At 40.4% G+C, this 14,836-nt stretch overlaps 1 protein-coding gene across 1 annotated transcript; it reads right to left on the reverse strand.

Annotated features, from left to right (window-relative positions):
• Positions 1-3,425: 3,425 nt before the first annotated feature.
• On the reverse strand, positions 3,426-14,775 carry znf865 (zinc finger protein 865). Its single transcript, XM_077195242.1, has 3 exons — positions 14,350-14,775; positions 13,938-14,037; positions 3,426-9,975 (listed from the first exon to the last, which is right to left on the reverse strand). Exon 3 carries the CDS (start codon positions 9,192-9,194, stop codon positions 4,674-4,676), a length of 4,521 nt encoding a protein of 1,506 aa, XP_077051357.1. The 5' UTR covers positions 9,195-9,975; positions 13,938-14,037; positions 14,350-14,775; the 3' UTR covers positions 3,426-4,673.
• Between the last annotated feature and the right edge of the window lie 61 nt (positions 14,776-14,836).

The raw sequence follows: 14,836 nt of genomic DNA on the forward strand, positions 1-14,836 counted from the left end.
GAACGCCTCGCGCCGTGTTTATAAGCATTTAAAATTCGCATTCAAAATCCCGATGCGTTCCCATTAGAAACCTGAAGTGAACTGACGTACTGTAGGGTCCCCTCGAGTGAGAAAGATGCAGGAGATCTACTTCATCCTCTTCAAACGCACTGTCTCCTTTTAAATAATATTGTGATGTTTGTTTCGCGTTCAATGAACCTTCCGTGGGATCGCCGCTCATTTGTTGACGTATGTCATCGCATTTGACTGGTGCTCCTCGCGTCCAGGACAGAAATATTCCCCGAAAAACCGAATGAGTTGGATTAAACGGGCGTCCATGGAGGCAGAGATAAAATTCAATCCCACCCAGTCTGAAGGAAACTGCGAGTAAACTATAATAACAGACTGAATCGAATCGAGAGTGCTGGAAAAACTCCGTGTGCAAATAAAAAGATGGTTCCCCTCTTCAGAATATAATAAACAATTAAACGTGAGCTATGACGGTTAAGACTGATGGCTGTTATTATTCCTCTGCCCTCTTTGTTGCTCTCTCTCTCTTTCTCGTTATTTTTGTTGCTAACCTCCGCAACCTCTCTCTTTCTTTCTTCAGGCACTCGGTAAAGCGAGCGCTCGGTATCGTAGCAAGAGTCAGCTGGAACGTACACGGGCAGCGAGCGCTCGTGACATCACCTCTCACGGGGGAACGACACTGAGGGGCGGGGCCATTCATTATTCATTATACACACCTCCTCGCCTTAACGCCCATAATATGACAAACAAGCCGCTCTGGCCAATAAGATGTGTCCTGGTTTACATATTAATTTCAGACCACCCCTGTTTTTCACGAACCTTGTCTGTGCCGTTAAATTATCATAGATCGAACTAATTTGAACGGGAGGCTACACACATCCAAGCAGAAGGACAAATGACAAGGCTCGATATAATACATGTTGCCTAAGGGTCAATTACACAATTTTAATTACATTTAAAGGACTTTATTCGGAAATTTCATTTACATATTATTCATTGGAAATGTGTATTCAAAACTTTTTATGAATCGTATTTGTAAAATTAGTAACTTAATTTGTAAAAAAAAAAAAAAAAAAGAGTGGCACGTCATTGCTGTTTATATACGCTAAAAAGTTGCCTTTACAAGTGAGGGCTGCAATGAAGTGAGTGCAGAAGCTATATTGCTTGTGAGAATGTTCCTGCGAAAGTAAACAGATATGGAAAAATCTAAAGTTGGGACACAAAAGACTGCAACTATTTTAATTGCAGTTATAGTCCATCCAAATTCAAACTGACTCTTAGTAGCGCTGCTATTTCTAGACATCGTCATATTCATTCATTCTCTCGTTTGTTTCTAGTTACATTGGCCAGAATAACACAGAAACGTGAGAACATAGGTTTGGCCGACACAAATGTATTTCCACAGTACCTTAAGGCCAGCACTAGACCTCGTAGCGAGCACATGGCTCATGCACGCGCGATCGCTACCTACCGGCGGCCTCTCCTTCACGCGATTGGCTTAAAGTAGGTCAGTATCTGCCCTTCGCAAGATTCAATTGGACAAAACTAGGTCAGTCGCTCCTCCCAGAGTTTTCCCCATGCTAGTGCCGCGTGAGATGAGTGTACAACAACATGCAAAGACGAATTGGTGAGATCTTTGTGGATTAGAGCCGGCAACTCTTGTCAGAAGCAAAGATCAAATGGAATCTGCCTTTGCGTGTTTAAAAATGAAAACAAATTCGAAGGTTCCATCCAGAGGGTTTGTTATGCATACTAATAGACAGACTGAAATTGTCTACATAACTGATAGGGTTATCATGCACCATTTAAAGGGAGAAATTATGATTATAAACTTTTGGAATAAAATTAAAACATCTGATCTTTACAAAGCTGTATGCAGAGAAGGGGAAGCAGCAATACACTATAAATAACTTTTTGTGTATATGAATGAAACCAATTTGAACCAATGGAAATAATCTTAGATGAAACAATTTAACTATTTTATTCATGCATAATTATTTTGCCGATTTTCAACTGCATAGTAAACATGCTTGTAACTTAAATGACAAATTTGGAGGGATCACAAACCTTTTGACCAGTGAATCTCCATGGCTTTAAGTCTTTCTTTATTCCGGATTTGCATGGTCACGAAAAACAGAAATCGAGAATTCTGAATTTTTTTATTTTTAGTCCTGGTAAAATCAACCAAAAAACGTTAAAAAGCTTGGCAATTTTTGTAGTGTATATACATTTTTCCTAGTTTTGCACAGCTCAAAATGTCACTGGCTAGAAATGACTCCACATGAATTCATTTTAAAAGGTCCTTATTCAGTTATCACACTAAAAATGTTATGCAATTAGTTTTTAAAAATATTTTTATTGGGGTGGAATTCTATTTATATGGCAGGTACCAATATTTGAAATTAAGTGATTTAAATTATGCTTACTGCTCAAAAGTGAACTGCAGCCTATAGATTTATGTTTCACGCTGGCTCACAAGAAAGATTTAGGCCTACTCCATACAAGCGTTCACAAGGACCAATACCTAAATGTTAAAATACTGAGCAGATCAAAAATACTTTTAAATAGGCCTATATATATATATATATATATATATATATATATATATATATATATATATATATATATATTTTTTTTTTTTTTTTAGGGCAGAAAATCACAGCTTTGCCTGAAATTTCAGATAAATCCAGGGTTTCTGTATGAAAACTGTATATGGATTCAACCTGGTTGTAAAGGAGAGAAGTTTTAAAACAAAACATGAGACTGTTACTCTAAATCTGAAAATTCCTTATACTTACAAAGTAAGTGCAATGTAACAGAAGTTGAAACAATTGAACACAATACACATGGTCCTGACAGGAAGGGAAAAAAACTACCACTGTATTGTGCATGATCGACAGTCTGCACTGTACAAGCCTTGTGAGGCCAATCAAGTTGATTTGATTTCTGAGGCCACAGCTACAAAGAGAACATTACTGCCACCTAGAGGACATCATTTGTAACTCGCAGTTTCATGTTAATTTCAAAGAAGCCATGTGAGATGATGTCCTGTTTGAACTCATTAAACTTTTGCTTGGAGACACTGAGAGAAAAACTAAGTGAACAGACGGTTGTGTTCCTCTGACACACCAAACCAAAGTACCCTTAAAGGCATTCTTCCCCCCAACTCTAATAGTGTGTGGCACTGCATAGGGCATGTGCCAACACATGTGAGCTGTAAACCGCACCATCCCGCTGAACACAGCACCATGGCACCAGATGCGTAACACCTGGTCGTATCCTTTCATTTGACGTTTATAAATCATTTAACCTTCATGCCATAAATAACCAATTAATCCAATCTGCTCACCGCCACGAAGAGGAAGAGCTCTGCTTCTCATAAACATTCAAAAGAAAATACAACATACTCAAACAAAAACTGTACATTTCCTATCTTTTTATTTGCTTTCTGAGAAACTCAACATTTCTGTTGTCTCAGAAAAAGAAAACAGTTGTTTAGTATTTATATTTTGTATTTTAGTTTACTGAGAGGAAAACATTGGGACAGTAGAGCTAAGTAAAAGTATTGAGAATGAATACAATAGTGTTGGGAAAGCTGGGCTAAACTGTGGTTTGGGTTAAACAGATCAAAGGGGCAGGGAACAAAAATCACACCGACACAAATATTCCCCACATCTTACAATGACAGGCCCTGCCACATACCCACCCACCCCTAAAATAGTAAAAATGATTAAAAAAAAAACATATACTTTGAATAATAAAAAAGAAAAACTGTTACATAATAAAATATAATACGCATTGTACAGTACAGATTGGCTATTCCTCTCACCCGCTAGCCAATCTCGCAACCAAAGACATTAACACTTGCCATAGAAACACCTGCAAAGGTTTCTTTACATTTTTCTTAAAAAAAAAAAAAGGATGACAAACACAGGAACATGGTATTAGCAACACCATTCTGTCCCCTTCTCATCGACTCTGTAGAATATTTAGCACATTTTGACAGTTTCACCGCAGAGTCCTCTTTGAGACGTTGTTGAATTCAACCTGGAGTGTCATAATTGAGGTTGTTCATAGGGAATACACACATTATGTACTTGATCCTCTTCCCAAAACCAGCAACTTTCAGTTCCAGATCGAACATTTGCATTTTAACATGAAGACAGCAAAAGGGGGGAAACAAAACGCAACACCACAATGAACAAAAAAGCTACGTATATTTGAGCGTAAACAAGGGCTATACCGTTAAGCTCTGAGTACTGGGGGGAAACTAGTTTAAAGAATAGATTGTTACTGTTCAAATTAGTTCACTTTCACTGGTATGCATCCATCATTGCAGCACAAATAAAGTTACGAAAATACATAATGAATGCATTTTAAGAGGATAGAGATGCTACCATTACAACAAAGGTGCTACCAAAAACAGTTCCATAATCTAGAATATTCTTCCCCTTTGGAGAAACCGTGTTAGAGATCCATGTCTATAATGGATGGTTCTTTAGGTACAGGCTTGATTTCACATCAACTGAGTCTTTTATTTTTAAGAGGCACTCCCTTGGTTATTGTATGACCATGTTTAAGGAGTTGAATGTGTGGCAATTTCCATAAAAATCCTCTATGCCCATTTCCATGTTATCCCTGTACTTTTTTAGATGTCAGTTTGTTTAGTGCCTGTACCCTGTCACAACTGTTGTTCTTTCAATCTGGTTCTCTGTCTTCTGAACATTAGTCCCCTTTATTGACATTCTGATTCCTCTACTGACAGGCCGACAAGCAAATTTGTGGCGCTGCAGAAGGTTTCCGTTCCAGAATCTAGAGGGACATCGAGAGCAAGAGAACGCCCCTTGAGAGAGGTGGTGGGCCCGATGACGGAGAGCTGTCAGTAGCCTTCGTGAACGTTTTCCACAGACTATGCAGCGCAGGCGAGTCTGACGGCCATGTTTTCTTGGTGGATGCCTGGTTACACGGTGCACTGAAAGAATTATGCGGCTTGAAAAAGTGGTAAAGGGACAGACAGGGCAAGAATATGACTTTAAGGGGACGATGAGAGACCGAAGGCCTCTAAATCTTAACCGCCCTGCACACCACGTGCTTCCACCTACATTTAAACCAAGCCCTCCTCCAGTAAACTTGGCCCATTTCACCTGAGCTATCCACTTCTTTCGCTTTAGCTGCTGCTGAAGCCTGCACTTCTTTCGTTTTAAATACATACGCCTCCTAGCAATTTCGTAAGCACTGAATCCAGTCATCAACTGCATGCTACTAGCCAGTTTATATTTTTTCTTTCTTTTTTTTTTCTTCCTTTGTGTGGCATCTCCCTGGGGCTGAGGGCTTTGCTGTAGATGTTGAGACTGCATTGAAAAAGGGTGCTGCTGTTGCTGGTGGTGATGGGAGTGCTGGGGTGGCGAAATGTGGATATGAGGTGGAGTGGAATGAAGGGTGTTACCTGATACCCCTGAATAAATTAGCTGTTTTCCACTGATTGGCTGTTGAAGCTGGAGGGGACCCATAGTGGGGTTTGAGTAGTGCAGATGTTGGGGGTGTGAATTGACATTTGAACTGTGATGTCCTGACTCTGGAGTGTAGAAGAGAGGAGAATAACCAGCAGGCTGGGGATGCTGTGTGTGAGCGATGGTTGAATGGGGCTGTTGTACTCCATGACTTCCACTTTCAGGCGTTATATGAAGGAGTGCATTGGTTGCAGCCTCACTCTCAGAGACAGATGGGCCAGTTCCAATAGATTCACTTCCTGTTGGTTGTGTTGGTGGCCCAGTACGAGTCAAACCGTGTTGAGATAATCTATGTCTGGTCAGGCTGTTGGAGTAAGAAAACGCCTTACCGCACACTTCACATGAAAACAGTTTCTCCCCACCATGTTCATGAATGGCTTGGTGATGGGCAGTTAGGTGGAAGTGATGGCGGAAGGATTTCCAGCAAATCTCACATGTATATAGCTTAGGAGGGGGTTGGTTGCTTGTGTTAGCATTAGATCCTTGAACTTTATCCTGAGAATAGGAGTAATAAGCGCCAGGGTTGGTTTGATTAGTTTGATCAGATTGATCTTGATTAGCAGGTCCCCCTTGATTTGCAGCAGATTTGGTTTTACTTCGCCTCGGCTTGAAATCACCCCGTAGATGTAATTTTTCATGCCTTTTCAGACTCTGTGCATATCCAAAATCTTTTCCACAAAGGGTACATTTGTAGTTCTTCTCCCCCGAGTGAACAGTCTGATGTTTGGTAAGATGAAACGGCTCTCGGAAGTCTTTACCACAGATGTCACAATGAAATGGCTTTTCCCCTGTATGCACACGTTCGTGTCGACGTAAGGTCTCACGTCTACTAAAGCCCCGTCCACAAACAGTGCATAAATAAGGCCTTTCAGAACCATCTCCAGCAGCACCACTCTGATTGCTTCTCCGACGTTTTACTCCTTCTCCTGGAGTCCCACCAGGTCTCGGCTCTCTTTTCTGTCTGGGCTTCCGTGGCCGCTTGGGTTTGGCATTAGGATTGTTGGCATTCTGTGAATTAGGTTGCTGTTGGGTGGGGTGAGATAAAGGTATCATTGAACCACTCAGGCATTCTTCATTCCCACCATTTCCGGTAGAAGTAGACGAAGAGGCACCCATAGACCCGAAGCCAAGCCCTCCTAACAGACCTCCAATAATGTCTCTCCGTTCCTCTCGTCCCCCAGTACTATTCATCTCAGCCGGCAACACAGACGCAGCAGCAGCTGCAGCAATGGCAGACATGGCACTACTAGTGACTTCATCTTCAGAGTCATCCAAAAGAGAGGAGAGAGGAAGATGAGATTGCTGTTGGTGATGGTGCTGCTGATTTTGAGGGTGTGGATGAAGTGTTGGGGCTAAAGGAGCTTTTCTGAGCGCCGGACTTGACATGCTGTTGCTACAGGAGTCTCCAGAGTAGGATGATGGGTTGCCCTGTTGACGACGGTAGTCATCAACCCTGTATGACGTTTGGTAAGGATCTCTTGAATACTCAGGGTTATACTTTTCTTCAGTTTTGCCCACAGGATTTTGATTAGCACTTCTTCCCTGTGAATACAGACTGTCACAAGACATCCCTGCTGTGCTATCCTCATTCTTGCAAAATACTAATTCTTTTGTGTCAGTCATTTGGCCACCTGAAAAATCACTTTCAACTTTGCCCTCTCCTGAACTTATTGAGCTACCATCACTGCTTCTAGACCTCCTCCCTGGCTTGCCACAGTCACCTGATGCAGCATGGTTAAGCAAAGAAGTGCTCTCTCTAAAGCAGCGGCCACAAGCAGGGCAGCGGTAGGGCTTCTCTTCGTGAATTTTCTCATGTCGAGTGAGAGACTCTCTGCGGTTGAACGAACGCTCACAAACAGAGCAGGCATATGGACGAGCTCCAGAATGGATAATGCCATGCTGAAGAAGGTGTCCTCTCTTCTTGAACCCCTTTCCACATTCATTGCAACAGTATGACTTATCTGGACTTGGGCAAGTGGAAGACATGGGGTCTGGATTTTCATGCTGGTGGTGAGCATTTTGAGAAATTCCATCCTGTGTTGAGTGGGGGAGATCTGATTGATGCTGATGACTTGGGTTTGTGTTTGTGCTGCTGTTGGGACGACTGCCATCATCTTCATGGCAGCGTATGTGTCGACGAAGGCTTGGGAGGTGGCTAAAAGACTTGCCACACTCTCCACAATGAAAGAGAGGTTCTTGCTCAGGCTGTGTGATATTGGGAGTCATTGATTGCTGGTTTTCAGGCTTGGGGTTTTGAGAGATATTTGATACCAGCACAGAAGCAGAGTTTGAAGATGGGGCAGAGGAAGAAGAGGAGGAGACAGTTGAAGAAGAGGAGGATGGTGTTGACGAGGAGAGGATGGAGGAGGGGTCACCACCAAGACCCCTCATACCAACCCCTCCACCTCCTCCCACAAGACCAGAGGACCCATCATGACCATGTGCCCCAGAGCTGCCATGACAGTTAGCACTGCTTGTACTGCTGCTACTGTTACCTTCTGCCTTCCTCTGGGGCAGGTAGCCAGCCATGGCTTTCTTTCTCCTGCTGCCACTACCTCCACTTCCTCCAGCCCCAGATCCACTATCTCCTTTGCCATCATCTTTTGGTATGGAGAGATGGAGTGGGAGTGGCAAAGGCAGGCCTGCTTCTTGTTGCATTAGGGAAGCCAGTTGATTAGACGAAAGAACAGGAATACCTTGGAAATCAAAACCACCAAGTGGTGATGGTTGGGGGGCAGGGTGTAGAGGGTGGTGTGGATGGGCATGGCTGTGAGGGTGGGACAACGCATGAGGTGGCAGCTGCTGCTGCTGCTGTTGGGGCTGGGGAGTTGGATGGCCATGGGTGTGGGAAGGATGAAGGGCTGGAGGAGGAGCAAGACCTGTATTCGAATCTGCAAGACCAAGATGATTATGGGGACCCTGCTGAACTAGAAATTGTTCCAAACTGGCATTTGTGGGCACTCCAGAAAACAGGTATTGGTTTGCAGCAAGCATGCAACTAAACTGCTGGTGTAAACTTCTTGCATCAGACTGGGCTCCGACTAATCCAGCCACTGAGCTGCTACTGCTGGGGGGATTATTAGAAGTGGTGGTTGAACTCGAAGGGGAGGGGGATGAGGAGGATGGTCCAGGAGATGGCTGAGGAACAGAGAGACCAGGGTGCAAGGGTGGTGGTGGTGGCGCAGATGTTACAACTCCTCCAGTACTTCCTCCAGCAAAATCGAAACGCCCCATTCCTGAGTGAAGCTGCTCCTGGGCAAGTGCAGCCTCAGCAGGGTGAAATGTGCGTAGAAACTGTGGATAGCCAGAGGCAGAACTGCCACTCCCACTGCTGCTGCTCATCTTGCTTGATTTACGTGTGCTTTGTGACGATGAGGACTGAGTTTGTTGTGGAAGAGGTGGAGGGGGCGCACTCATTTTGGCAAATAAGGATGAAGAATCTGCAAATGCATTACTTCTAGATCCTTGAAGGGAACCAAGTCCAAGCCCAGACAGGAGGCCACCAGATGCCTCACTTTGTTGTTGCTGCTGCTGTTGAAGCTGCTGCTGATGCTGAAGTTGGACCTGTTGTTGGTGCTGCAGTTGTCTTTCCAGCCCCAGTCCTTTGAACTGGTGAGCCTGGTGTCCACTGAGCATTTCTAAAATGTCCATAGGGTACTTTCCAAACTGAAACATCTCCCTCTCACTGTTGAGGGGCGTTTTTAGGATTTTTAATCCCTGTTCACCTGGTACTGCGGCAAGTGGACAATGTAATCTAACCCAAAAGATGTGCAGAAAAAAAATCTGGCACTAGAGCCACTAATAATCAATATAAAGCTTTAAAGTAATCTGCTAGCAGTTCCAGTTTTTAGAAAGCAATGTCCGTGTGGGAGTAATTTGTCTGATGTTGTGAATGTCCATCCCAAACAAACAGAGTTTTGACTATAGTAATGGGCCACTACACGTGAGAAAAGTCTGGAAGTCTTGGATTAAATAATAATCTATAAATAAGAAAAAGTTGGTTTACAATATCATCCAATAAACACAGGTCTGCGTTGGTCTTCCAAAATGACTATATCTACAGTTAAAACAGTAAAAACACGTCTAATACTACCATATGAAATATGTTTTTACAAAATGTGTTTATCACTAAAAAGCAAATCCTTTAGTGTTGAAAGCCATTTAAAACTGAAGCGATGAGGGAATGTCTGCCTGTCTTGCTATTTGTGTATTCCTTTGACAAGTTCTGAATAAAATGGTTCCACTTTGTGACTTCTCAGAAATGTCCTCATTTAAAGAGAAAATTGTGGTGAGCAACTTTTTCAATCGTTCAAGTAGGGAGTTAAAAAGTGACAGGTTAGATAGTCCACAGAGTCTATTCAACCTTTGTCTTTAACACCTCAGCTGGAAGACCGCAAACACAGCACAGTGGTATGACCAAGTAGTTCTTCTCTTTTCTGTGGGCACCCTGTCAGTCCTTAAAAAAAAAGATAGAGAGAGAGAGAGAGAGATAAAAAAAATTGTAAGAAGGCTTTCAATCAAAGGATGTATATTTCAAAACAAAAGATGGTACAATCAAGACATGAGAAGCAATGACTCACAAAGCTAAGGCACAGCATAACTTTAAACCAATCCACAAAACGAATAATACCTTTCTATCACAAAACAATCCTAAAGATGAAGATAAAGATAAAAATCATATACACAACAAGTCAAAACAATTATAATAAAACATAATTTTAACAGAAAGCATGATCATTTCTATGGAGAATCTACCAAAATACTCGTTTGGTATTGAGTATTATGAAATTCCACTGGCATTGGTATCAACTTCTGAAGTTGGGATATTGTGATAACACTACTTAAAAAATATTGACAGATTACTTAACCAACCATAAACACCTGACTTCTAATGACTTTGCTAATTTCTTAAATCATTTTTAAAAATAAGACTAGGCAATTAATTACATCTTGCTCTGAGAAAAAAAGAGGGTCATGTTGCCAAATAGCTTTATGACATTTAGACATGAAAATAATTAATGTATAGTATATACACCATAACTGAAAGAACCAAGTAAAAAAAAAAAAAAAAAAAAAAAAAAAAAAAAAGAGGAATCTTCATAATATAAACTGTCTACAATTTATTCACACATTCCAATCCAGACTGGTACACTTAAGTGTCAATTTTAAATCCTTATATCAAAGAACCACAAATTGCACAATTTTGCAATTTAGTAAATAAAATAGGTGCATGTCAGGTAACTTTAGACACTTTTAACATTGAAATGGCTGTCAAACAAATTGCCCAATTTACCTGATTTTATTTTGAATAAATAAACAAATGATCAAGTAGGGTAATTTCAGGTAAACCAGAATGCCTTTCGACATCGAGATCACTTCCAAAAAGTAGGGATGCGCAATATATCGGACAGAGTCTCGGTATCGGCCGGTATATATTCATTTTATGATTTTATCGACCCAATAATAAAATTTGGCTGATATATTAAAGCCGATAAATAATGGATTTAGGGATCGACCGATATGTGATTTTCAGGGGCGATGCCGATACCGATAATTACAGATCAAGTAGGCCGTAACTGATATTTTTAACCGATATATAGACCTAGCCTATGCCTGGTGTAAAAATGTAAGTTAATGTCAAATTAAGAATAACAAAGAGTTTTGACAAATCCTTTCTTTAAATGATTTTAAACATCTTTAAATCTGAGAACTGTTAATAATAACATTATTATTAATAATAAAAAGTGCAGGGAGCACCCAGCAGCATTGAGTTTCTGTGTGCTTATATGACAATAACTTTTCTCAGTTGAAGCTTTAAAAAGCTCATGAAGTGACCAAGTGGCCCTGGAGATGATGTTTATGCAGTCATGTCCTCTGATATAATGATGCGGCTGAGGCTCAAAACTGTCTGCACAGTTTTCATTCAGCGCCATTCGTTTAGAGACACGCAGGATACCTATTTAAATGGTCTTTTTGCGGTTTGAAATTCGATTTGTACTGACCTGCTTTTTATTAATTCATCAAAAAGGTGACAAATTCCATGACATTCCGGTTTATACAGTAAATTCCATTTTTATGACTGGATTCCACGATTCCATCCATGTTTTCTGCATCGCGGAAATCCCAGGGCCCTATTATATTGAGGTGTTTGCAACTTCAGTGTAGTAATTTATTGCTACTTCAGCGAAGTCTGCTGCTGCCTTAACTCTGTGAGACAACTGATGCGTGATCAGTGAAGCAGCTCCAGTCTAAAGTGCTTTCGGTGTGAGAGTGCAAAACTTCCAGTGCCTTCAGCTTTCCGCGTTGATTGGCCGGACTCGTGACTCCCAACAAATCAGATGGGCGGTCGGGGACATTGGTCTAGTCTACAGAGTGGTGAGTTCAGACAGAGGTGGCTGCGTCAGAGCCAACATAGCGCATTGCCAAATTTTTTATTTTTTTTGCTTTGGGTTAATAATTTAACCATTAAAATTGAGTCCAGAAAAAGCTAAAAGGGGAAAAAGACGGCATTTGGGGAAAAAACTAAATGGATTTCATAGGGCCCTATAAACAACTTTCATAATTGCCTAGATTGCATCAACCTTATCTTTTGTGATAAATAATAAAATTAGGTCAAAATTCATACATAGATTAGTTGCAGTTATTATTTATATGTAAATTATCGGTTATTATTTATCGGTAAATTAACCAAAGGATTAAAGGATTTGTTCACTTTTTAAAAAACTTTTGCTGATAATTTACTCACCCACATGTCATCCAAGATGTCCATGTCTGTCTTTCTTCAGTCGAAAAGAAATTAAGGTTTTTGATGAAAACATTCTAGGATGTTTCTCCATATAATTGACTTCACTGGGTACCAAACGGTTCAAGGTCCAAATGACAGTTTCAGCGCAGCTTCAATTGGCTTTTAACGACACCAGACGATGGATAAGGGTCTTATCTTGCGAAACGATCGGTCATTTCAAAAATAAATAAAAAAAGTTAAGTTTTATAAGCACAAATGCTCGCCTTGCTCTGTTCGGTGATGCGCGTTTGTGACTCTCCTGTTCAAACTCGTTCATTAAAATGAACAAATCTTTTTTCGAGTCAATTCGTTAATTCAACCTTAATTTCTTTTCGACTGAAGAAAGAAAGACATGGACATCATGGATGACATGGGGGTGATTAAATTATCAGCAAAAGTTTTTTTTAAAGGTGAACTAATCCTTTAATAAACTATTCAGAAAAAAATGTATAGATTAACATGAGGGGGAAATTATCGTTAGATTCTTGGATTAATCGGAAAAAAAATATTTATTGAAAAAAAAAGTAATAATCGTTAGTTCCAGTCCTGATAGTAATACTGACAGATTAACCAAACCATAATGCTTGACGTCTGAGGGCTAGGTAAATTACATGTTACCAGTTTAAAATCAGTATAAGGATATCAGGTCCATTTAGGCCTGCTATGAACTGTGCATCATGTTGTCAAATATGCAAGCTTTATGACAAAAGCAAAAATTATTCTAAGCAACTTTATCTTATTGTTTATTTAACCAAATTAAGAACCAGGCAAAAAAAATAAACAGACTGTTCACATTCACACACTCCAATCGTAATAATATTAAATCAAGTCCTTATATGTCAAAAATGAAGTGAAACTATTTGATCACTGGATTTTTTACTCAATGTAATCAAAAATCACCCAAATTCACACTTCTATGGCACGTTTTCAATAAACAAACAAATGAATTGCAGACAAACATGACCGAATTTGTCTACATTCACCTTGAATAAAGTTTTTTTTCAAAGACAGCCAGACAAATAAATATGGTAACACTTTACAATCAGGTCTAATTTGTTAACATTAGTTAATGTATTAACTAACAATGAGCAGAACATGTGTTACAGTATTTATTAATCTTTGTTAAATGTTAATAAATACAGCTTATTTTAAAAACATTTTAATAATGTATTAGTAAATGTTGAAATTAACAATGTTGTTCATGAATTAACATGAACTATAAATTAATTCTTAGTTCATGTTAACTAAACTAGTTAACTAATGAAACCTTATTGTAAAGCATTACCGTAAATACTTAAGTATAACCACACCAGTCAAAACATTCATCCACACAATCCGACACAAACTAATTCTGATATCTGCACAAATTAAATCATTAAATATGTAAAAATCAAGTCATTATACCGGTCAAAAGTAAATAAAATGCAACTAAAACACCGATGTAAACAAAAAGCGCCAAATATCTCTTAACACGAGAACGCTTTGGGCGAAAACAATACTCGGATGCATTGAGGGTGATACATGAAAACCTGAGCTCAGCCAAGAAAATCAAATGACGACACCATGTCAACATCACTGGAGTTTAATTGTACCTGCATGCAGATTTTGTCAGTGTAGATTGAAATTAAACTTACCAAAGCCTCTGAAGGTTGAAAGAAAGGCGCTGATCCGGGATGGTTGTGAAGGGGATGAGGGAGAGGGGGAGAGCCGAATTCCTTTTTCAATCACATCCCTCTATGGCAGACCAAAAAGTTTCAAAATAAAAATTAGAGCAAAATCAGACTTGTTACATTTACAAACAATTTGGCATTATCATGCACGAATTTAGCATAAATATACGTAACGTTATGCTACTCGTTGCGTGGGGGCCAACTACATGACAAAAAACATAAACAAACAAGAAAGTGACTGTGAGTGCAGACAGCCCGTCATATGATTTCAGGCTATAAGCCCACTTCACTCTGCTAGCCCTGTTAGCTAGCTAAATAAAGACGTCGTACCCTTTTACATCGCAACATAATGCATTCAAAAGCTTTGTTATCACACCTGCTCGTGAACGGAGAAAGTCCTCTTGAAGAGCAAAGCGTGAAAATAATAATGCTAAAAAGGGCGCCGAAAGCGTAGTTGTGCACAAAGGCGGTATCCGATTTCAGGTTAGCAGGTCATTTTTCCCCATCCCGTGGAAAAACACTCTCGCAGGCCTCTCCATCGCTTTCGATCCGTTAAACAAACCCCAATTTCCGCTGGCTGCGCTCGCTAACGTTCAACCTCACGCGATATCATTCTCATCTTAAAATTTCGACCGAAACTACTCTTCCCGTCCGTTTTCCGCGTAAATTTTTGCGGATTATGGTCGGCCAAATATTTTTTCGCCCCGTGTCAATTTTTAGTGCCCCCGTCTTCCTTCGGGTACTTCTGTTCGCCTCATAGTGGTCGTTTCCGGGCAGTGATATAAGTTCCGGGTGGTGTTACATGTTAAAACGTCCGACATTGTCCTGCCTTGCACACTGTAACCAGTATGTCATGAAGTGGG

Source organism: Siphateles boraxobius, unplaced genomic scaffold (genome assembly GCF_051911475.1).
Source record: "Siphateles boraxobius isolate OS27281-9 unplaced genomic scaffold, OSU_SipBor_1 33, whole genome shotgun sequence".
Lineage (NCBI taxonomy): Eukaryota > Metazoa > Chordata > Actinopteri > Cypriniformes > Leuciscidae > Siphateles > Siphateles boraxobius.

What these genes read in the sequence shown, in the direction of transcription:
- znf865 (XM_077195242.1), bottom strand. Translation starts at nt 9,194, where the DNA reads ATGTTTCAGTTTGGAAAGTACCCTATGGACATTTTAGAAATGCTCAGT.